This window comes from Raphanus sativus, unplaced genomic scaffold (genome assembly GCF_000801105.2).
Source record: "Raphanus sativus cultivar WK10039 unplaced genomic scaffold, ASM80110v3 Scaffold1343, whole genome shotgun sequence".
NCBI classification, from domain to species: domain Eukaryota; kingdom Viridiplantae; phylum Streptophyta; class Magnoliopsida; order Brassicales; family Brassicaceae; genus Raphanus; species Raphanus sativus.
The window spans coordinates 1-21,427 of NW_026616655.1; the positions used below are offsets into that span (position 1 = coordinate 1).

General features: G+C 35.2%; 7 protein-coding genes and 1 non-coding gene across 8 annotated transcripts; 6 read left to right on the forward strand and 2 right to left on the reverse strand.

Moving 5' to 3' along the window:
• The first annotated feature begins 599 nt into the window (after positions 1–599).
• Positions 600–1,676, forward strand: LOC130504072 (polyadenylate-binding protein 2-like). Its single transcript, XM_056998645.1, has 5 exons — positions 600–664; positions 753–804; positions 929–1,120; positions 1,202–1,323; positions 1,426–1,676. The coding sequence occupies exons 1-5, from the start codon at positions 600–602 to the stop codon at positions 1,472–1,474; spliced, it is 480 nt and encodes a 159-aa protein (XP_056854625.1). The 3' UTR covers positions 1,475–1,676.
• Positions 1,677–1,815: 139 nt separating this feature from the next.
• LOC130504073 (uncharacterized) lies at positions 1,816–3,202 on the forward strand. The gene is made up of 3 exons (XM_056998646.1): positions 1,816–2,466; positions 2,609–2,719; positions 2,843–3,202. Exons 1-3 carry the CDS (start codon positions 1,831–1,833, stop codon positions 2,933–2,935), a joined length of 840 nt encoding a protein of 279 aa, XP_056854626.1. The 5' UTR covers positions 1,816–1,830; the 3' UTR covers positions 2,936–3,202.
• Positions 3,203–3,330: 128 nt separating this feature from the next.
• Positions 3,331–3,415, forward strand: TRNAM-CAU (transfer RNA methionine (anticodon CAU)). Its single transcript is given in 2 exon segments — positions 3,331–3,368; positions 3,380–3,415. It is a non-coding gene; the product is annotated as a tRNA-Met (tRNA).
• Positions 3,416–3,509: 94 nt separating this feature from the next.
• On the reverse strand, positions 3,510–4,287 carry LOC108810081 (50S ribosomal protein L29, chloroplastic). Its single transcript, XM_018582213.2, has 2 exons — positions 4,098–4,287; positions 3,510–3,858 (listed from the first exon to the last, which is right to left on the reverse strand). The coding sequence occupies exons 1-2, from the start codon at positions 4,206–4,208 to the stop codon at positions 3,685–3,687; spliced, it is 285 nt and encodes a 94-aa protein (XP_018437715.1). The 5' UTR covers positions 4,209–4,287; the 3' UTR covers positions 3,510–3,684.
• A 705-nt stretch (positions 4,288–4,992) lies between these two features.
• Positions 4,993–8,210, reverse strand: LOC108807024 (transcription factor TGA1). The gene is made up of 9 exons (XM_018579257.2): positions 7,929–8,210; positions 6,678–6,865; positions 6,510–6,590; positions 6,385–6,444; positions 6,226–6,303; positions 6,077–6,140; positions 5,707–5,978; positions 5,299–5,526; positions 4,993–5,218 (listed from the first exon to the last, which is right to left on the reverse strand). The coding sequence occupies exons 2-9, from the start codon at positions 6,852–6,854 to the stop codon at positions 5,066–5,068; spliced, it is 1,113 nt and encodes a 370-aa protein (XP_018434759.1). The 5' UTR covers positions 6,855–6,865; positions 7,929–8,210; the 3' UTR covers positions 4,993–5,065.
• An 8,151-nt stretch (positions 8,211–16,361) lies between these two features.
• Positions 16,362–16,982, forward strand: LOC130504071 (uncharacterized). The gene has a single exon (XM_056998644.1). It carries the CDS (start codon positions 16,619–16,621, stop codon positions 16,835–16,837), a length of 219 nt encoding a protein of 72 aa, XP_056854624.1. The 5' UTR covers positions 16,362–16,618; the 3' UTR covers positions 16,838–16,982.
• A 127-nt stretch (positions 16,983–17,109) lies between these two features.
• Positions 17,110–18,467, forward strand: LOC130504070 (short-chain dehydrogenase RED1-like). The gene is made up of 3 exons (XM_056998643.1): positions 17,110–17,492; positions 17,586–17,745; positions 17,895–18,467. Exons 1-3 carry the CDS (start codon positions 17,153–17,155, stop codon positions 18,250–18,252), a joined length of 858 nt encoding a protein of 285 aa, XP_056854623.1. The 5' UTR covers positions 17,110–17,152; the 3' UTR covers positions 18,253–18,467.
• Positions 18,468–19,022: 555 nt separating this feature from the next.
• Positions 19,023–21,094, forward strand: LOC130504074 (U-box domain-containing protein 38-like). The gene has a single exon (XM_056998647.1). The coding sequence runs from the start codon at positions 19,217–19,219 to the stop codon at positions 20,867–20,869; it is 1,653 nt and encodes a 550-aa protein (XP_056854627.1). The 5' UTR covers positions 19,023–19,216; the 3' UTR covers positions 20,870–21,094.
• Positions 21,095–21,427: the final 333 nt, after the last annotated feature.

Sequence of the window (21,427 nt, forward strand, 5' to 3'; positions counted from 1 at the left end):
CTTTCTTGTTATGGCCATGCACTGGATATCTGTTCAGTGGCGAGTCTAGATTTGGCGAATATTATGAATGGTAAAACTTGGTGACGAGAGAGAGTGTAGAGTACATCGTAATTGGTGTCTGAGAGTTTTGTTGTTAGGGATTGAGGGGTGAGGAGATGTTGTCTTCATCTAACTGAGGAACCTGAACTTTGAGAGATAAATCGTTTGTTCAAATTTTAGTCTTCCTGTTGTTTTCTTTTTTTCTTTATTTTGCTGTTCTTATGACTCTTCTCACTACAATCGCAGGATTTTTCTCATATCAGAAGTTCTTATTAGCTCTCGGTTGTCAGCTAGGTTTAGTGGGGTCTCTACATTTTTTTTCTAAGTTAAAAAAAAAATCTGCTCTGTTCTCTTGTTGAACATGATTCAAAAAAAAAAACTAAAAAACGCAAAAGAAAACAAAAAAAAAAAAAAGACAAAAAAAAAGAAATGAATACGTTGTAGAGCAAAAAAAATGAAAAAAGAAAGAAAAAAATAGTTAGAAGAAACGGGAAATTAGTTGAGTAGGTGTATTTTGCAATCCTAACTCAAGGAGATAGCCCTTAAAGAGCTGAACCAAGATGGTAGATGCTTTCCAGTCAAGATGCATATCTGCTATCTGCAGAGATTTGGTTGAGAGGCTGCAGTCAGTTTGGTGCTAACAAAAATATAAACTTTGTGCTTGGCACACAGCGTAAGGGCCCTTTTTTTTTTTGTCTTGATGGCTTCTCAAGTATGCTAGGTTTCTACTCTGCTTTTGCTTTGCGTTCTTATTCATCTTTGCACGTATGAAAAGGAGGAATGTGTTTGCTTTGTGACGCTGAACTTGTTAATTTGAGTGGATTGCTCTTCTCGTCGTTTTACTTTCTTGTTTGTTGTAAAATATAACCGCATTTTTTTAACTGTGCAGGTTGATTACGCTTGTACACCTGAAGAAGTGCAGCAACACTTCCAATCATGCGGCACAGTCCACCGGGTGACAATTCTGACAGACAAGTTTGGGCAGCCAAAGGGGTTCGCTTATGTCGAGTTTGTGGAAGCTGAAGCTATACAAGAGGCGCTACAACTGAACGAATCAGAGTTACATGGTCGTCAGATAAAGGTACACAAAAGCTTCTTCTTGGTTCTTACTATATAACCCACTAAGACCAAAACACTTTTACCATTGTCTGAAAATTTGTAGGTGATGCCTAAGAGAACAAACGTTCCTGGATTGAAACAGTTCCGCGGTAGAAGATTCAACCCGTACATGGGATTCCGCAGACCTTTCATGTCTCCCTATATGTATTCTCCATATGGATATGGGTAAGTTTATTTTAACACCGAGACATACTATTGTATATTTGTCACAGTTTTCTTCTCTTCTTAACCTTTTTTGTTGTTGTTATGTTCTTAATATTTATGCAGGAAAGTTCCAAGGTTCAGAAGGCCAATGCGTTACATGCCATACCAATAAAACCATCATGGCTGCTTTATATCCATCCATTGTTTGAGCTTTCAGTGACTTCTCTTTGTTTAAGAACTCTGCGATAAAAGTTTTCGAATCTTGAATTGTTTTACAAGTTTCATATCGTCCCTTTTGATCAGTGATGATATACTTTTTTGTTATGTGTTTACATTATGCGGATGGGTTTTAATATCAGTTGAAATTATGTTTACTCCACTGACCCAATCATTGACAATCGTGTTAAAGCACTGGTGTTTAGTAGATTTCTATACGACACAGTTTTGAAGACCTCGCTAGCTAGCCATTTCTTACAGCGAACCCGAGTTTGAAAGAGTTCCACATGTTGGAGATCCGAGAAGACGAGAATGTCCATATCGCTTCCTTGTCGATACGCTTTCTTCTTTGGCGCAACTCCTGTCCGCATCAGCAGCCTCTGCTTCGCTGTACGGACGACTTCTCACCGGAATACTAAACTGTTCCCCGAGCCTATCCTCCTCCGCCACGTCACCTCTCCTCGGTGGTCAAACTTGGAGACCGCGCGGGATTGTAGAGCTCATGCGTCCTCTATCGGATCATACGAAGACAGCAGCTCCTCTTCTACAGACGACCAAGAAGCCGCCAATTCCAACGGTTTCGATTTGAACAGCTTGGTTTCTTTCGCGGAGGTGCTTTGTATCGTATCCTCCGCGGTGATCTCGGTGGTTCTCGCGGCGAACTACGTGGCGGTTGGTGAAATCGGGAGAAAGGTGCTGTCTTTGGGTTTTGTCGGGTTGTTGGGCTCGGTCGCGTCTGGTTCTTGGCTTAGACGGCGGCAATGGATGAGGATTTGCAGAGGAACGAGAGACTACGGCGAAGGGACGAATCTGATTCGGAGGTTGGAGAAACTTGAAGATGATTTGAAAACGTCGACCACCATTGTTAGAGTTCTGTCGAGGCATCTGGAGAAACTGGGGATCCGGTTTCGAATCACCCGAAAAGCTCTCAAGGAACCCATTTCTGAGGTAAAAGCACCTCTCACCTGAATAAGGACCTTGGTCTAAACTTGAGTGATCAGTGTAGCTTGCTTGTCTTTATGTCAAGTTTAGTTCTTTCGTGCCTAGTTGTATGTTATATCTCAAGAGTTTGGTCTGTTTTTGTGCAAAGACTGCAGCTTTGGCTCAAAAGAACTCTGAGGCGACAAGAGTATTAGCTGCACAACAAGAGATTCTAGAGAAGGAGCTTGGCGAAATCCAAAAGGTTCTGCTCGCTATGCAGGTACTACATCTATTTTATTTTCAGTTTTGTTAGTTCTTCCAAGATTATGCCATGCCTGAAACTGGAGACGGCCAGACTAGTTTCCTATGAGTTTATGAAAGCTGTGGTTAACTTGCTTTATAGGATCAACAGCGAAAGCAACTTGAGCTTATTCTAACAATTGCAAAGAACGGGAAGCTGTTTGAGAGCACTAGTAGCAAGCCAGCAAGTGACTGACTAATGGATTGGAAAGGCAACAAAGCAGAAAAACCCTCAACATCCAAACAGATACTCTTTCTATAAACCAGACCTAATGATGTGAGAGATTTTTTTGTTGACAAGCTGTTCATGGAGTCTTGAAGCCAAGAGCCGGGATAACACCAAAAATGGATAAGCTACTGTGGTTTTATTGATGTATTGTAGTCACATTGTTTTCTTGTTTGTGTAGTCCATTTGTTTTGAATTCATGTCTTCCCTCTAATAACAGAGAGTTTTTGATGATGATCTCCAAAAGTTTCAGACAATACCCATTCATCATTTGATCATTCCCCTAAAACACAACATCTAAGTTGTTGTGATAGCTTGGTCGGTACGATTTCGATATATAATAAAGATAACCAGATAATATCAAAGGGGCGGTGGCGCAGTTGGCTAGCGCGTAGGTCTCATAGCTACTGAGTGATCCTGAGGTCGAGAGTTCGAGCCTCTCTCGCCCCAATTTTTTGCTACGACGTTCTTTAGTTAACTTTTAGCCGTAGGGAGTGTGTATACTGGGTTCTCGCTTCTCAGTCAGATTGGTAATAGATTCTGGTATCAAAACCATTAAACCATATAATTCATATGCAAACTACTTGATGAGGAGAGTTTATTGTAAACCAAAAAGAACAACAACAAGAGAGAGAGAGAGAGAGAGAGAGAGAGAGAGAGAGAGAGTTACATCCCAAGGAAACAAAAAGAAGGGACCGAACATCAAATGCCTGGGGTTATCAGGCAGCTTCGGCAGCTTCTTCAGCAGCTTCCTCCTCTTGAAGCTTCTTGAGAGAAGGAGGTGGTCTCACTACAATGCTCTTCTTCCATTGCCTGTCAAGTTTCCTAGACAACCTCTTCCCTATCCCTTCTTCCATCTCCCTCTCTCTCCTCACCGTCAATATCCTCGCTACCTATTCAATTAAACCAACACAAACCAAAATAACATACATCTTTTTAGTATCAGTTAAATTACAAAAATTATCGACCTTTGTAAACTAATAATGATTCATCCACTATAACTACCACTTTTATATTCTATAGTTTACCATAATTTTTTATTTTTTGATTCAAAAGAAAATGTACTTTTTTTACAGCAAGAACCACTTTTAACTTATAGATACAAGTGTGAAGACACAAGAGCAGAAGAAACCTGGCGATTGATTCTGACGCCATGGAACGAAGACGAGGTTGAGCTCGCCGAGCTAGCTTTTCTAAATGAAGTCACCGCTGTCCCTGGCGAGGCGATAGAGAGCCTAAGCATTGTCGGAAGAAGATTAAGAGAGATGACTTCAGTCGCGAACTATGTCTATGAGAGGATAACGAAGCAAACAAACTCTCGGGGTTGAAGCTTCACTTTATATCTCTCCGTTTGACCCTGTTTTTATCTTTAATTACGAAAATATTCCTAATAGTACCTAAATTGCAAATAGATTGTACAAAATGTTTTTTCTTTCCATTTTTCCCTAAATATATCTAATCTATTAAAATATATTATCTATTGTTTCTAGTTTAGAGAACTTTTTAGGTACAAATCCTTTTAATCCGGTTGTTTGATTAAATATAAATTTTGTGTCTCTAATAATTATAATTAGTTTAATGAAGAGTTTATAAGAAAAATTAAATATAATGTGGTATAATACAAATATAATTTAGTGTAGTGTGAAAAAGTATTATATGCGGATATTTTAAAGCAAATGAGCTTTTGTTGGTTGTAAAATCGTTTTATATTATTTTGGTAGTTTGTTTGAATGTTCTGTATTCTCAAGGTACTCAAGATAATACTCAAGATAATAACTTGAACACACACACATATGTAATATTATCTATTAGGAACCAAGTTCTATATATTCAAACAAACATCCGAAAAAACTTCTCTATAAAAGCTACAAAGTAAAAAATCTTTGCACTCAGCTCCCTCTTTTGATATTTACAACTTCATCAATATATTTCTCAAATTCTCAAATTCCATCGCAAATAAAAATTAATTACCGGCAGCAACCCCATTTGTTCTGAGTGATCAATCCTCTGTTTTCAAGATGCACACATCTTCATTCTTTTTCATTCTTGATTCTTCTTGTTGGTCTTTTCTTGTTTTTTTTGTTTCTAAAAACTCAAATCCTATGTTTGTTCACGGTCTCTAGTTGCCCAACTCGAACTCAAGGCTCTAAGCCGTTGAAAATACTCACCAAGAGCCAATAACCCTCGAGCCGCTTGTCGTGTGGTCAAGATCCTATTCATTTGTTGCAACGCCTCGTGTCTCAAGTGATCAGCCTAAGAAACAAGATAAACAAATCAACAAAACTGATACTAGTGTCCTTAAAATCACACAAACATTAGTTCTGTCTTTATACCTGATTTACAAAACTGACTAAAGCTTCTAATCTCTCCATAGCAGAATTCACCTGAGGAATGTAACTTCCTTCACCAAGTCTTCCACCTGCAACGCAATCCGCAAGCGTGTGTTGTAGCTTCTCCATACCTTGAGACAAAGCGTCTTCAGCTTGTTGGCATGATTGTCTTAGATTGCAAACATCTAGTATCTGTTGATCCGTCATGACATCAAAATGTGGCAAAAGAACCTGCAAACAATCAAGAAAATCAAGAAAATCTTTATAGTGGATTCAAGAACAATTTATAGTCGGTGTGTGAAAGTACCACATTAATGTTTTGATAGCACATAAAGGACTTCGATTAATCCATTAATCTCCAATTGGTTTTAAGATGAAATCTCATAAAATTTAACAATTTTTCTTTTTTACCTTGAGAAGATCCGAGGGTCGAAACCCGCCTATCCACAGGAAAAACCGTTCTGCAGAAGTTCTCCACATCCCTGACATGACGAAGAACACATCTTCTTTGGCAGCTGCTGACTTCATCCGGAAAAGATCAAAGTAATGTTTCATTGCTGTTTCAACTAGCAAACGGAGCTCCACATCGCTAACTTGTCCTTGCAAAACAGTCCTTAGTTCACATATCTGGTTGTTCTGTTCTTGAATCCAATGTCCATACTCCATCTCAAACGTAGCAATCCCTGTAAATAGAAAGGAACTTTCACTATTAAATCTTGATGGTCAAGTTTTGATTCTTGTCATGCAAGAAAGACTACAACACTGTGTTCTTGTTACAAACCTGGATTCATGGGTTCTGAGAAACCGATAGAGTTAGTATCTATGCCATTCCCAACGTAGAAACCCTGAGAGTATCCAATTTTTTTATGAGAATTTTACGATATGTTTTTGAAAAGGAAAAAAAAACTGAATATTTTGCCTTCATCAAACCTGTTGTCTAGCACGGTCCAGTTCTTGCTCTAAATGTATTAATTTTAACCGGCTTGTTTCTAGATGCTGAACATAAGCCTGTAAATATAAAAAACCGAAACAAGATCAAAAGATTAATATCTATGGGAGTAAATAATGTGAAAAGGTTTTTTTGCATACCTTCTTCCGCAAGCGACTTTTCTTAGCAGCCTCACGGTTTTGTGCAAGCCTTCTCTGTATCTGTAACAAGGTTTAGACTCAGTCTATATGATCCTCAGAAAGAAGCATTAGTAATTAGTAATTACCTTATCAGGATGTCTGGACGTGGAAGCTTCTTGATCAAACATGTGTGGAGTTCCTCCTGTTCCATGGGAAGTATCCTCTGACTACAAATAAGTGGTTTCATGGAAAGAGAAAGCATTTAGGATTCTGAATTTTAGAGATTAAAAGAACAAGGAAAGTAAGAAGATTACCAAGTTGTTATTCTCTATTTGTTGATAATTCGGTATAATAATGTGGCTAGGACTGTTCATGTCTCCCCCATTGCCAATATTGTTCTTGAAAGTTTCTCCCCACATACCAAACTGATGGAGAGGCTCGTATATACCAACTCTTCTCGGTGGCACAAAGTGTGTTGTTGTTGAATTCATACTTCCCTCAACTGCAAATTTAAGAAGAATACAAAGGTTATTAGAACAATGTGTGAAATCATATAAACCAAACAAATCATGATTCCAAAGAGCCAATCAGAAAAGATGGGTATTAGTGGTCTTAACCACAAAAAAAAAGAGAAGATCATAAAGAGTCAAATAAAATAGTAAAAGTTGTACTAGTTCTAGGTTTTGATTCCTAAAACAGGAGAAAATAACAAACCCACTTTTTCCATAATTAAAAGATTTTATTCAAAGAAAGAAATCTGAGAGTTCATGAAAAGTCCCAAAGACCTTGGAGAACACCAAAAGAGATCACAAGTGAAACATATGTTGTAATGATCAGCTAAAAGAACATAGAGGTTAAAAGATTTTAGCTAAGTATTATATCACCCAATCCCTCATCCTCCTCCTATAATCCATGACCTCCATTGATAATAACAAAGTACTAAAACTTTGCTAAAGAACCTTATCCTCAATAGTGTTTGGAGGGTGTTAATAGATAAGATCATGTGTTAATCAGAAAGAAAGAAAAAAACGCTTCAGAAGTCAAATTTGCACTTATTGAGAATGTCACTTTATGTTCAGCACTAATGGTGGACCAACTTAACAAGAATAACAGTTAAACTCTTGTACGCGCTATAGAAGAAATATGAAATCAAAAGTAAGAGAAGATAGCATCAGAAAGCAAAAAAGCTAGCCATGAAGTCAAACACACTTGATCAAGAAGTCCAGATAGATTGAAACATTTGAAATACAACACAACTCTCAGCAATATTCATTACCAGCTTCAATTCCAAGAATCCCATATTGAAGTACATCATCAAGTTTATAAAATCGATCATGGGATAGGAAAAGACATATAATCAAAGTAAACTATAAGATAAAAATGAAAGAAAACTAAAATGTTTAGTAACAAGATTAGTGTGGAACAGAGTAAAGTCAAAGTGGTTGGTTTTGATTCATAAACGACGCCGTGAAATATCTGACTTTTCAATCTCTCTCTCTGGCTTTCACTACGGAAAAAACAAACTCAATATAGTATCGTCTAAGAAAGGAGATCTAAAGCCAAACCTTCTGATGGGTTCTTGGGTCTGGCCAACTTATGTCGCTAAAACCATGAAAGAAAGAAAGAAGGCTCTAGCGACAAGATCGGACGTAAAGCCAAGAAGTTCCGAGTTGGACACCAAAGGGATTCTTAAAGCTCTTCCTTCTATCTCAAAAACTCATGTCTCATCATCTTGAAGAAGAAGAAGAAGAAGAAGAAGTGGAATCATGAGAGAACACGACAACTTAAATGAGACCTTTAAAAAAATCTTTGACGTAGTAATTTAAGAAATTTCAGTAGTCAGAAAGATAAATTACTAATATAACTATTATGATTTATAGGAGACTTAACTGGTCGCTGCACATAATTCAAAAAGAGTCTCTCTCTTCGAAATACCTCTAACCTCTCTCTACCACAAGAAGAGTCTCGCCGTGATAAACGTCACCGGTCGACGGGTGGACTACTTTAACCACCGTCGGTCCGGTTTTACAGTTTGCTTTTCCTTTTTTTTGCTTTGTTCGTAGTATTATCGGTTCGGTCTATCCAATGTTTTTGACTCCGGCGGCACGCTTTTTTTTAGTGGTCGTCCGGCTCTGACTCTGGTGTCGCCACCTTCTCTCTGATGTGGACGGCCGGCTTGCGGTGGTTCTCTGGCGTTCCCAAAATCTTGTATCCAGAAAGAGATCTCGATTACAGATCGATTGATTCTCGCAGCTGGAAGTGGTGAGGTTGATGATGTTGGATGCGATTCTCGTGTATGCCAACGGAGAGGTCCGGTGAAACGCCGTATGTGTAGCGGCGGTCTTCAGCCGGAGTCGAATTGCTGAGGAACCCTTTACTTCCAATATTTGTCGTTGGAAATGGGTTATCGGCGGTAAAGATGACGGAGCAGGAGTTTTCGATTTGGTCTCGTGAGATGTCGGGAACCGGTGACCGGAAGTCTACACCGGTGGTTTTAGGTTCGATGTGCAGACGAGGAGACGCGTGTTCCGTGAGCTGGTGAAGACGGACACGTGGACAGCCTAACATCGATCTTGGACGCGTTTTTTGTCGGGTGGTGCCGCTTTTTTTATCGGTTGGGCTTTTAGGCCCGTTTTATGTTTCGGCTTTTCGGGTTTTAGTTTGTTATAGAGTTTTTGCCTGTTTTGTATTAGTCCTGGACTTGTCCTTTTGAGCCTGTTTGTTCTAATAAAAATCCTTAGACGGCAAAAAAAAAACTATTATGATTTATAGGTTTTTTGTGTATTATCGGTGGGTTTTGTCTTTAAGCAATACGCAGCAAGGTCAAAAGCAATTATTACATGTTTATATACTATTTTGATATTCCACTTTCAATTAATAAAAATATAGCATACTGATCCGTTTTATCACGTAAGTTTTTGTGCGGATATGTACAAAAAGAAGGAAGAAAAAAACAAACTGTTTTCCGCACCAGATAAATTTAAAATTAGGAGCAAATTTATATGTATTTTGCTTAAATAATAAATTTGATTAAAATCAGAAATAAAAATGCTATATTCCTTTTTTTAATCCAATTTTCACGTCTCCACTACCTCTCGCTGAGATGCGTACCAGGTAGATCTTCTTCTTTAATTCGCTTCATCCTTTTGTAGTTTTCTTGAAGAAAAAGGTTTCTACCTTATGCATGCGTCGGCGGTAACTAGACGGGAAGCCTAACAAGACTAACATTTCGCCGGGATAAAACTTGGCAGTTCACAAGAAAAGACAATATTATAATCACGTCGTCGCATTAGTGAGACTAGGAGTGAGAGCAGAACGGATGGATCATACCACATTTTTCAATATTTGTTATTTATTTCGTACTTGATGGATACTACTTTTTTAATTTGCTTTGGTTTGAAAAAAATACGTATATTTAATTTTTCGGACATCCAAAAAATTAATAGTTATTTGCGAATATTCACAAATATTCACTGGAACTTAAACAGAATAGGTTTACGGATATTATTCTTTCAACAAGCTGTTTTCGTACTTAAAAATAATAATAAAACTCTTATGTTTATCCATTAGCTGTCTCATTAAATATTTTCAGACTGCGTAGACTTTGCAAGTAGTTATACTATATTAGTATATGTATGATGTATCGTACTTATAATACAGTTTACATAGCTAGCAACCAAGCGAACGACAAGCATGTACATCAAAAGATGAGAACACTAATATGTATGGTAATGATAAAAATCATCTAACGACATATATTTATTGTTGTTAATGATAAAATCATCTGTAGATTACAAGTATAATTTATTAAAAGATTGGATATTAATTAGCGCCTCTGGTAGTCCAAACAGGCTGATTAAGAGAGTTAATTAATTACGTGAAGGAATCACCTAGTGCAGCTTTTATTTGATGCATTCAAGCAGATTGTCTCTTCAAGCACCATAGGAGACATTAGGCATTTTAAATTATAACTAGATTTTGACTCGCCCGATCAGGCGAGTATTTATTTTATGTTTTTAGTTTTTTAATATTAAATGGTATATTTGTAATATTTAAATATAAATTTAGATGGAAAATTAATCTTTACAGTTATAATAAAAATTAAAATTTTAATTAAACATTTTGATATAAATTTTAAATTTCCAAATTAAAATAATATAGAAGTGGGTCATAATTTTTTCAAATTAAAAAATCTTAGCATCTCTCAAAAACAAAAAAAATTATAAATACATAAAATATACAAACATATTTGGAACTATAATTTCTATTAATATAAATTTGTTGAATAAAAATAACCTTGTGCTGTTTTTGTTTATTTCTAGAGCTTCTTGACCCGTGACCATATACCTATTTTGCTTTCACTTTAAAAATTTTCTCTATACTAATAGTATACTATATATATATTTGAAAATTAAAATGTATTACATAATTGTTAATGCATAACTGTTAATATAACATTTTAAAACATAACAACTTTATTTATTACTTTAAAATAATTATATTTTTTATTTAATCGTTTATTATATCATAGTGTATCATTTTTTTTTTGTCGTCGACTTTTACAAACTCATATAGATTCTGTAAACCATGTTGGTGGCTCGTCATCCATGTGCACAACAAAAGACGCTTGAATTCTAGCCCTTCGTGCTAGTCTATCGGCCTTCTTGTTTTGTGTGCGTGGTACATAAATGATCATAGTGTATCATATACACACATCTTATATTTATAACTAATTCGACTTATATTATGAAAGCATTATGCTAATAATATATGAATAAACTATTTTATATTTTATTTATATGTTATATAAATTGATTATGATTTGTGATTTTTATTTTATTATTTATTACTAATAAATATTAAAAATATTTAATATGTTAATATGAAATATATTAGGAATTCTATTTTGGTTAATATATTATTAAGAAAGTCTATTATTTAAATTAGGAAATACATTAAGGGGGATGTATTCAATTTAGCATTTGATGTGATTTGATTTTTAATGGAGTTTTAGATGATTTTAATAAGTTGCAGAGATTTAGGTGATTTTTGTTAAAATACTCTAGAATATCACCTAAAACAATGGGATTTGAGTTTTATTTTTTTTTAACTAAGAAACTCCACCCAAACACCCTTAAATCACCTCAAAACTTTAAAATTCCACAACTTAAAATATTTTCAATAACAGTGGATTTCAGAGTACTTTACGAAATGTCAAGTTCAATAACAGTGGATTTTAAATGAGTTTTTGAAATTCATGTTTGAATAACAGTGGATTTGTCATTTTAATACAAATCACCTGAAACTCTCAGTTGAATACACCCCCCTAAATGATTAAATCTATCATTTAAATTAGGAAAATACAATTATATTTTGATATAGCCTCATTAATACCTCAATGGCATGACAATGTAAATATAGTCAAAAACTAAGGGTTAATCTAATTTTGTACTCCACTTTTAATAGATTAGATTTATTACTAATAAATATTAAAAATATTTAATATGTTAATACGAAATATATTAGGAATTCTATTTTGGTTAATATTTTATTAAGAAAGTCTATTATTTAAATTAGGAAATACATTAAATGTTTAAATCTATCATTTAAATTAGAAAAATACAATTATATTTAGATATAGCTTCATTAATACTTCAATGGCATGACAATGTAAATATAGTAAAAAACTAAGGATTAATCTAATTTTGTACTCCACTTTTAATAGATTAGATTAAAAATCACTGGTGTTAGTCTTGTAGACTAGCTAATGAAAAAGTTTTACATGTCTTTGTTGATTCCCACAATGAAATCATCATTACAAATTGATTGTATCTAGCGTAGAAGTTTTTTTTTTTTTTTTTTTTTTGCTAAATATCTAGCGTAGAAGTTATAACCAATCAAGTCTATACCATTATCTGCCGTGAAATGTCGAAACACAATATTTTTTGCTTAGTTTAGCATGAATCTATCAAAAGAATGCATATATAGACATTAAGGGTTACGGTCAATACTTGGAAAAACATTTACGATAAATACATGACGTATGGATATAAGGGAGGTAGAGACCAGTCCCACCAAATTAGGTACAATAAGGACGAGAAATATTATGTTAAGAGAATTATAAAAGATGCATAATCTATTTATCTTTCAAAGGAAAAATGTAATATATTGGATTGTCTGGTGGGAGGAAGCTATCTAAAACAGGATAAGTTTAATAAGTATATAAAAGTATATAATTCGATCTTTTCTTCTTTCTAAAACTTCGATAGTGCAAATGATCTGTGTGTGTTTTTTTCTTCAGAAAAAAATGATTTGTGTGTAAAGCTACGCAGTTCATATGATGGTGGTTTTTTTAGCCGTTGGTGAGTTTCCATCTCACATATCCACATTAATATACATCATTTTTAATTCCAACATGAGGATATTTAATCATACAAAGTTGTAAAAACAAGAGATAGAAAAGGAGACGTCACGCAATTAACACTAGCTTTTGCCTATTTGTAGAATTATTCTCAAGTGCTATCTCCTTTTTTTTTGTCTCAAGTGTTATCTTAATGAAGTGGTTTGTCACCACGATCGAGTGGCTACCTCGTGTTTAGAGTTCTCACCATTTTTCTTCATATTTTGGTATAAAAGGTTGATTCCATCCTTGCGAATATAAATTTATAAACGAATTCAGAATAATTTTGTTTATATTAATAAAGTAATGTTTTTAGGTTTTAGCTAGCAACAGTGATACTATATATTGACCGTATCGTGAAAATAAGTAGAAAACAAAGGGAACCAAAATATAACTACAAATTCGTGAAAAAGACGGTAATCTATCACTTACGAAAATATAATATTTTTTTGTCACGAACGAAAATATAAATTATAAATTCATAAGTTGTTGTTAATTATAACTGAGAATTGTGCAGTTGTTAAAAACCGTAAGAAACATATGTAGTTTTAACTAAGACCATTTATAATCTATATTGCTATTTTTTAAAAAAATATAGAATATTTCAACAATAGAAAGTATTGCTATTTTTTTCTCTAAAATATAGTATTTTTATAATAGACATGGAGTTTGGTCCAATATATTGCTGTATAATAGCAAGAAAGTAGTTCGTCAAAAAAAAATAGCAAGAAAGTATTGCTATTTTTTTTCTAAAATATAGTATTTTTATAATAGATATGAAGTTTAGTCGCTGTATAATATAAATACATAGTAAAAATAGCAATGTATTAGATTAAATTTACTTCTAAATCTCATTATAGAGGCAAAAATAACAATGCATTAGAAATACTCCAATAGCTATACATTTAAATAATGGATTTTCAAGACAATTCCTCAAACAAATAGGATCATTAGTTTACCATTTTTTCACTGATGTTTTATCATTTACATCTCTATAATATTATTTGAGAAGTCAGTTTCCTATGTGTCGCGCTCACGTTAACTCTCACGATGGTTGATTACGCTGATACTCTTAATGAATTAAAAAATTTACATTTAAATACTATTATTGAAATTTTTATTTAGTTTCCTTTTAAAATTTTCCAAATAACATATATAATAAAAAGAAAAATTTATAAAGTTTTTTTAAAATGTTAAAAACGAAAATATATGTTTATATAATATGATTTCATTAAAAAAAGGAAATTTCACAAAATATAAATATTCCATTTAAGACTATTTTAAATAACATAAAATATACTTTTGAAGTAATAAAATATTTATTTATATCTATATTTTCTTAGATGAAAATATATATTTTATAATGTGATTTCTTAATATATAAATTACATTTTACTTATATAATATGATTTCTAAAATACAATCACAAAAAATTAAACTGTTTATTTTAAATAGATATTAAAAATAAAGTCAAATTAACTTTTGATCAAATAATTAAAATATTTTAAATTAACATAACACTATATAATTTAACAAGGTAGATATATTATATATTATCATTATTAAAAATGTTTTTTATATTAAATTTTATGTTTTATGTTTGTCAAAGTTAATATAACCATAATCAAAATACCAACGCAAATCTGAATTCTCATTTTTAGGATTATTTACTTAAATTTCAGTTTACCATTTAATATATATAAGACATAAAATTATTTAGAATTTATAAATATTTTAGTTATTGTAAATATTGATATGTGTTCATGGGCTTCCAAAAAGTATTAGTTACTTATGTAAGTAACTTCTAATTGATTATCGTTTTACTTTCTAATATTTTATTTTAAAAATCGACATATAATTTAATTTTTGTAATTTGGAATCAAATATTTAGTTTATTTTTACTTCATTCTAAGCACAATATATCTTAAATTATACATAATCTTCCTCAAATATATTTACATATCTAAGATAACAATCAAAGTAAAAGCAAATAATCATAATTTTCATATATTTAAAATAAAAAGTATTAGTTGAATTTAGAGAAATTGATTGATGCAATCCAATATACCCAAATGATAACTTATTTAAAATCATATGTCTGATTAAAATAATATAATATTATTAGTATAAATTATGCATACAAATTATAAATTAATTCAAAATTAAAATTAAATAACAATCAACTATTATAACATATTTAATTTATAAATATTTGTATCCGTGCATGAGCACGGGAAAATCACCTAGTAATTCAATATTGGTCGACATACACAACCATATATATATATTCTTTGCAACCAATTGGTAACATTATTAGTGTTGTACTGACAAGAATATGAAGAATCATTGATTAGCAAATCCAATCTTGCTTTAATAGACTGTAGAATATAATTAAAAAAATCAGTGATCTAGTGAGTACTGGTTGAGAGAACTGTATTAATGCAGTGCTACGTGCATGTGCCTAAAGGAGATGCAAACTTTACTAATGGTATAATTAATGGAAAATTGTAATGTGAAATCGATAACAAAGTTTGATTAAAGATGGATGTTATGGGCGTTAACAAAACTTAGAAGTAAAGCGACCTTTGGCTCCCATCATTGGATCATATCTGTAAGATTCGTAGAGTATATATATATGACTATTTATTATATCTTTAGAAAATAGAAAATTTGGTTCGACCGGCTGAATCGGTCTAACCAGTCAATCAATAGCTATACTAAGTCGATATCCGGTTCACTTTTTCAAAACATTGTTTTCATGCTTTAACTAATAAGGTGACAGATCGTATCGCATTGCACCACTCGAACACTAATACACTGTAGTAGCAAGCGGCACTCGAGTTCTTTGTGCGCCGGGGGAATTAATAGTTTAGTTAATACTTCCTTTGTTCTTTAGAGTTATATATTCTAGATTTTTCACACATTTTAATAAAATACATTAAATTTGTATAATTTTTTTGTTTATATTTTTTCCATAATTTTAAATTAATAAAAATTCAATAAATGCAATTAAGTTTTTTGAAATTTGCAATTATATAAAAAAACACATATTGAAAATGTAAAAAAAAGATCTTTTTTGAAACCATTTTTTTCCTAGAATATTGATGATGTGATGCTCTTAATCGAAATAAGCCCAATTTAGTTAAATTGAAAACAATCACCTGAACAATTATTCGGCCTAGTTTTACAAATAGGCTATATGTTACTAATGGGTTTAGTTTTACAAATGGGCTTAAAGCAATTTTAGTGAGAGATCACACAAACTGAAAGAGAAACACACCCGTCTTTTTTTCAACCGTAGAGACTACTGTCACCCCTGTCCGGTTCCCGGCCCATAGTTTTTAGTTTCCGTACGTCGATGACATGACACAGACCTTGGTAAGCAAGCACTCAAGAACCTTCCCACACAGAATTAATATTTCATACAGATAATCCAATCCATACGTCAATGACATGTCACAGACCTTGGTAAGCACTCCATAATCTTCCACAGAAAAATAATATTTTATATGGATAATCCCTGATTTGTTTTTTTTTTAATATGGTTTTATTAACGACGATAAACGCTGATTAATTTTAAAAACATTTCCATTGGAAGAAAAAGAAAAGTAAAACCGACCGTGTCCACCTGCCAACGAAAACCACCGGTACCAACAGACTGGGAGCGATTATAAAACCATTAACCAATTTTTATATTTAATAAAAAAGACTATACAGACCGAACCTTATCCAAAGCCGCACGTCAAGCCATTATAAATAACTCCCCAGTGATTGGTATAGAACCAGAGATAACCAAAATACGAAAGAGAAAGAAGAAATAACCGGAGATAACCGAAAGCTAGAGAGAGTGATTAAATGGCGGACATAGCGATTTTGGTGGCGGAGGAGTATGAGCGGAGGGTTAAACAGACGGGGGGTTCGAGATCGGCGTCGTTGGAATTTGATTGGTGGAAGAATGTTCCGACGAAGATGAGTATAGGAATCAACGAGAAGAAGATTGAGAGTTTGATGAAGAAGTTTGATGCTAAATCTCAGTTTGCTCTCGCCATCTCACATGGCTTCTTCTCTCCTTGATTCCTTCCACTTTGTTCATATCTAAATTTCCTTTCTGATTTCTTTTTTTTTAATGTATTTATGAGTTTATGTAAAATAAGTAAATATCTGAATGAATCAAATGTAATTTTCTGTTATTTAATCAAACTTTGGATATGATAAAACATACCACACGCTGTTTACGTTTTAAACTTCATCATCCATTTCATGTGTTGAGAAACTTCGGCGTAATTATTGCAATTCGACCCTTAAATTCTGTGTTTATCTTAAATAAAGCCTCATATTTTCTTTTGTACATAATTATCCTGGCTTTTAATTATTATCTGAGCCAAGATAATGGGAAGCAGCGAGGAGATGCCAGTGGTGCTCATCACGGGATGCTCTCAGGGAGGAATCGGCAACGCGCTGGCTCGTGAATTCTCTGCGAAAGGCTGCCGAGTGGTGGCGACGAGTCGATCGCAGAGCACGATGGCCGATTTGGAGAAAGATCCCAAGTTTTTAGTACAAGAGCTCGATGTTCGGTCGGAACAGAGCGTGAGTAAAGTCTTGTCGGAAGTTATCGACAAGTTTGGTCAGATCGATGTTCTGGTCAACAACGCCGGAGTTCAATGCATCGGACCACTCGCGGAGGTTCCAATTCAGACCATGGAGAACACCTTTAACACCAATGTGTTCGGTCTGTAAATTAAAAAAAAAAGTTTCAAATTCTCGTTAATGATCGCGCCACGTGTTTGTTAAAATTCCTGACTCTATACTTTTTTTTCTGCAGGTTCCATGAGGATGACTCAAGCTGTTGTACCCCACATGGCGTTAAAGAAGAAAGGAAAGATTGTGAACATAGGAAGTATCAGCACAATGGCACCAGGACCATGGGCAGGGGTTTATACCGCATCAAAAGCTGCTCTTCATGCTCTTACAGACACATTACGGTTATTGATCCTCAGCAATCTTCTTTTGTGCACCAAACGTTCATTAATAAAAGGAGAAGGCCCAATAATTCGGCCCATTTAAGGTTTACTATGATCTTGGGCCTTCTAAATACTATGTTCTTGTTTTGTGTTTTGTTTCTTTTTCTAAGGTTGGAGCTTAGGCCATTTGGGATTGATGTAATCAACATTGTCCCAGGAGGTATTCAATCAAACATAGCCGAGTCAGGAGTATCTAGCTTCAACAAGTTACCTGAACTGAAACTATACAAGCCGTTCCAAGAAGCTATCCGTGAAAGGGCGTTTTTGTCGCAAAACGTTAAGCCAATACCCGCAGAGACATTTGCGAAAGAGGTGGTATCGGTGGTGCTGAAGGAACACCCACCGGCTTGGTACTCTACAGGAAGATTATCCACCGTCGCCGCTATCATGCACCATATGCCCATTTCAGTCAAAGATTTTCTCCTGACTAAGAGCTTCATGAAAAAGGGGCCAAAAGAAACTGTTTGAATGTGTGTATCCAACAAGTAAAAATGTTGCCTAACCATGAAACAAGCTAAATACAAAGCCACACAAAAAATTATAAGACCAACACAGTTAGAATAAGATCCCAGTAAGACTAAAGTCTGGTTCTTATTTCTTGTCACACAACTATCCTAAAGTATGTAATAGCCTAATTGTACTAGGTAATAAATCAAGGCAATAATGTGTGTGGTTGGTAGGAATATCAATATCTACAAATATCCTTCCAACAAATTAAAGAATATAGATGACAATTATACAAAAGATATAAGTTTTGAATTCCAAAGAAAACGGACTTTGCAAATTAATAAACAAAAAGCCTGAGATCTTCAATATACTTCACTCTTCAGTATGGTGGAAGGAATACCCTCACACATAAATTTCATAAAAAATGTTCAGAATAATATAGTCATACATAAATTCTAATAAGACAAATATAACTATCAGATATAATTTTTTTTTAAAAAATATTTCTATTACCATAATTATCCAGGGTCAGAAACAAAAAGATGACACTTACATAAAACAAATTTCACATTCACAGAAATTTTAGAATACACTTAAATGATTAGATTTGTTTCTAATTAGTTATTTCAATGAGGGAAAAAAAATTAGTTAATGAACAATTGACCCCAGAAAAAGAAAGCAAAAAAGCTTATGCATGAACTACGAGAGCAAATTTCAATATTCAATGGTCCACCATATTAATCTACGGTCAAGATTTTGTAAAATACATGTCCGAAGTTAAAAAAATTAATAAAACAAAAAAGAAAAAGTCAGCAGGCCACAAAAGTCCTTCCAGTTCAGGAGGAGGAGAAAGAACAGAGACGACTACTCTCTTTACCCTCTCAATCTCCCAGAAAATCCTCAAAAATGGATTCAAAACCCTAATTTCTACTTTCTCCCCCAAAATCATACTCTCCATCAAATCTAACCGTTTAATTTAGTGAAGATGGGTAAAAACGGACGGCTCAGATGGAACCCTTTCAGCCACAAATCGACTTCCTCCTCCTCCTCTTCATCTACACGACAACAGCAACAACAACAACAACCTCCGATTGAATTCATCTGTCCGATTTCGAAAACCATAATGTCCGACCCCGTCGTCGTATCTTCCGGTCAAACCTTCGAACGTGTCTCTGTTCAAGTCTGTCTCGACTTAGCCTTCATCCCCAAACTCACCGACCACGACGACGACGACTCTCCACCAGATTTCTCCACCGTAATCCCTAACCGCAACATGAAATCGACCATCGACGGCTGGTGCGACTCCGTCGGCGTCGAACGTCCTCATCCGCCGGATTACTCCGCCGTCGAAACCAATCTCCGGCAACAGATGCCTCCCTCCTCGGAGGTGGAGATTCGCGTCTCGGAGCAGGAGCTTCTAAGAGCTGTAGCCGACCGAGCTCCGGTGATATACCACCACGCTGACTCAGAGCTCATGAACCGGAGGAGACTCGACAACTCAAGCTCTTCGGATGAATCGGTAATCGTGGCCCACCAAAGCCCATTTATCACTCCTCTTCCTCTAACCACCAGGCCCGCTTGCTTCTCCCCTTCCTCTTCCTCCTCCGAAATCGAAATTCTGAACTATTCTCCAGAAGAGGAAGAGATCTACACCAAGCTGAAAAGCTCCGACGTGTTCGACCAAGAACAAGGTTTAATCATGATGAGGAAGATGACTCGGACCAAAGACGAAGCTAGGGTTTCGCTGTGCTCTTCCAGGATCCTCTCTCTCCTCAAGTTTATGATCGTTTCGAGATATAGTTTAGTGCAGACGAACTCTCTTGCTTCTCTAGTGAATCTGTCTCTGGAGAAGACTAATAAGTTGACGATCGTACGGTTAGGATTCGTCCCTTTATTGATAGACGTTTTGAAATCTGGTTCTAAGGAGGCGCAGGAACATGCAGCCGGGTCGATATTTAGTCTCTCGTTGGAAGACGATAATAAAATGCCGATTGGAGTTTTGGGCGCGCTTCAGCCGCTTCTCCACGCGCTTAGAGCGGCGGAGAGTGACCGTACGCGCCACGACGCGGGTTTGGCTCTGTATCATTTGTCTTTGAACCAGACGAATAGGTTGAAGCTGGTGAGGCTTGGAGCTGTACCGGTTCTTTTCTCGTTGGTTCGGTCTGGTGAGTCAGCGAGTAGAGCGCTTTTGGTTATTTGTAACTTGGCTTGCTGTAGCGAGGGGCGGTCGGCGATGCTCGATGCCAACGCGGTGGCGATTCTTGTAGGGAAGCTGAGGGAGGAGGAGAGGAGGAGGGAGGAGAGTCGGTCTTCGGCGGCGGCGAGGGAGAATTGCGTGGCGGCGTTGTTCGCTTTGAGTCATGAGAGTTTGAGGTTCAAGGGGTTGGCTAAGGAGGCGAGGGTGGTGGAAGTGTTGAAGGAAGTTGAAGAGAGAGGGACGGAGAGAGCGAGGGAGAAGGCGAGGAAGATTCTTCAGTTGATGAGGGAGAGAGTTCCGGAGGAGGATGATGATGATGGTGAAGGGACGGTTGATTGGGACAGAGTTATTCTTGACTCCAACGGGTCGATTCGGTCGAGGTTTAGAGATGGTGGTGGTGGTCGGAACAGAATGGTCACTCAGAATTCTTCTGGCTTCTAATGAGTCACATTTTATTTGTTCTTTCATGCTTTGTTGTATAGAGAGAAAAACTGAAGAAAAAAAAAGTTGGAAAATATTTGTGATGATTTTTTTGTAACCTTGTAATGATATGATGACTCTAGAAGAATTGACAAAGAAAGTGTGAGTGATGTAAATATGATGTGTTATGTGTATATTGTAACATAAACATTACATTAAGCTTACCAATGTGAAGCAAACTTGCCTTAGCAGTCTTATCTGTATGTATAAACCAAATGCTTGACAAGTGCTGTTGAGCTTGGCGAGCTTATCAATCAGTCTAGAAGAGATAGGTGGAGTAGAAGATGAACTTGCAGTCCTGACCCTTTGAGAGAAACAAGTAACGATAATCGCAGGGGACAAAACCAGTGAAGCTGTTCTCCTTCTCTTTGTGCCAACGCCATTAAGTTCTTACTTCGTTTGCGCGGAAACAGAATCCGCGAGTATTCGTCTTGGGCTTTTAATTTACTAAATGGGCTTAATTCATATTTGGGTCACGGGGTCTAGCATTTAGACCCACAGCTTTATAGTTTTTAAGAT

Coding starts and splice junctions, on each gene's coding strand:
- LOC108807024 (XM_018579257.2), bottom strand. CDS start 6,854: ATGAATTCAACAACAACACACTTTGTGCCACCGAGAAGAGTTGGTATA. Junction 5,979..6,076: donor CTCAGAACCCATGAATCCAG/GTTTGTAACAAG, acceptor TTCTATTTACAG/GGATTGCTACGTTTGAGATG. Junction 5,527..5,706: donor GACCCTCGGATCTTCTCAAG/GTAAAAAAGAAA, acceptor GATTGTTTGCAG/GTTCTTTTGCCACATTTTGA.
- LOC130504072 (XM_056998645.1), top strand. CDS start 600: ATGGTAGATGCTTTCCAGTCAAGATGCATATCTGCTATCTGCAGAGAT. Junction 665..752: donor GATTTGGTTGAGAGGCTGCA/GTCAGTTTGGTG, acceptor TGGCTTCTCAAG/TATGCTAGGTTTCTACTCTG. Junction 1,121..1,201: donor TACATGGTCGTCAGATAAAG/GTACACAAAAGC, acceptor GAAAATTTGTAG/GTGATGCCTAAGAGAACAAA.
- LOC108810081 (XM_018582213.2), bottom strand. CDS start 4,208: ATGCTTAGGCTCTCTATCGCCTCGCCAGGGACAGCGGTGACTTCATTT. Junction 3,859..4,097: donor GCGTCAGAATCAATCGCCAG/GTTTCTTCTGCT, acceptor TTAATTGAATAG/GTAGCGAGGATATTGACGGT.
- LOC130504074 (XM_056998647.1), top strand. CDS start 19,217: ATGGGTAAAAACGGACGGCTCAGATGGAACCCTTTCAGCCACAAATCG.
- LOC130504070 (XM_056998643.1), top strand. CDS start 17,153: ATGGGAAGCAGCGAGGAGATGCCAGTGGTGCTCATCACGGGATGCTCT. Junction 17,493..17,585: donor CTTTAACACCAATGTGTTCG/GTCTGTAAATTA, acceptor TTTTTTCTGCAG/GTTCCATGAGGATGACTCAA. Junction 17,746..17,894: donor GCTCTTACAGACACATTACG/GTTATTGATCCT, acceptor TCTTTTTCTAAG/GTTGGAGCTTAGGCCATTTG.
- LOC130504073 (XM_056998646.1), top strand. CDS start 1,831: ATGTCCATATCGCTTCCTTGTCGATACGCTTTCTTCTTTGGCGCAACT. Junction 2,467..2,608: donor TCAAGGAACCCATTTCTGAG/GTAAAAGCACCT, acceptor TTTTGTGCAAAG/ACTGCAGCTTTGGCTCAAAA. Junction 2,720..2,842: donor AGGTTCTGCTCGCTATGCAG/GTACTACATCTA, acceptor CTTGCTTTATAG/GATCAACAGCGAAAGCAACT.
- LOC130504071 (XM_056998644.1), top strand. CDS start 16,619: ATGGCGGACATAGCGATTTTGGTGGCGGAGGAGTATGAGCGGAGGGTT.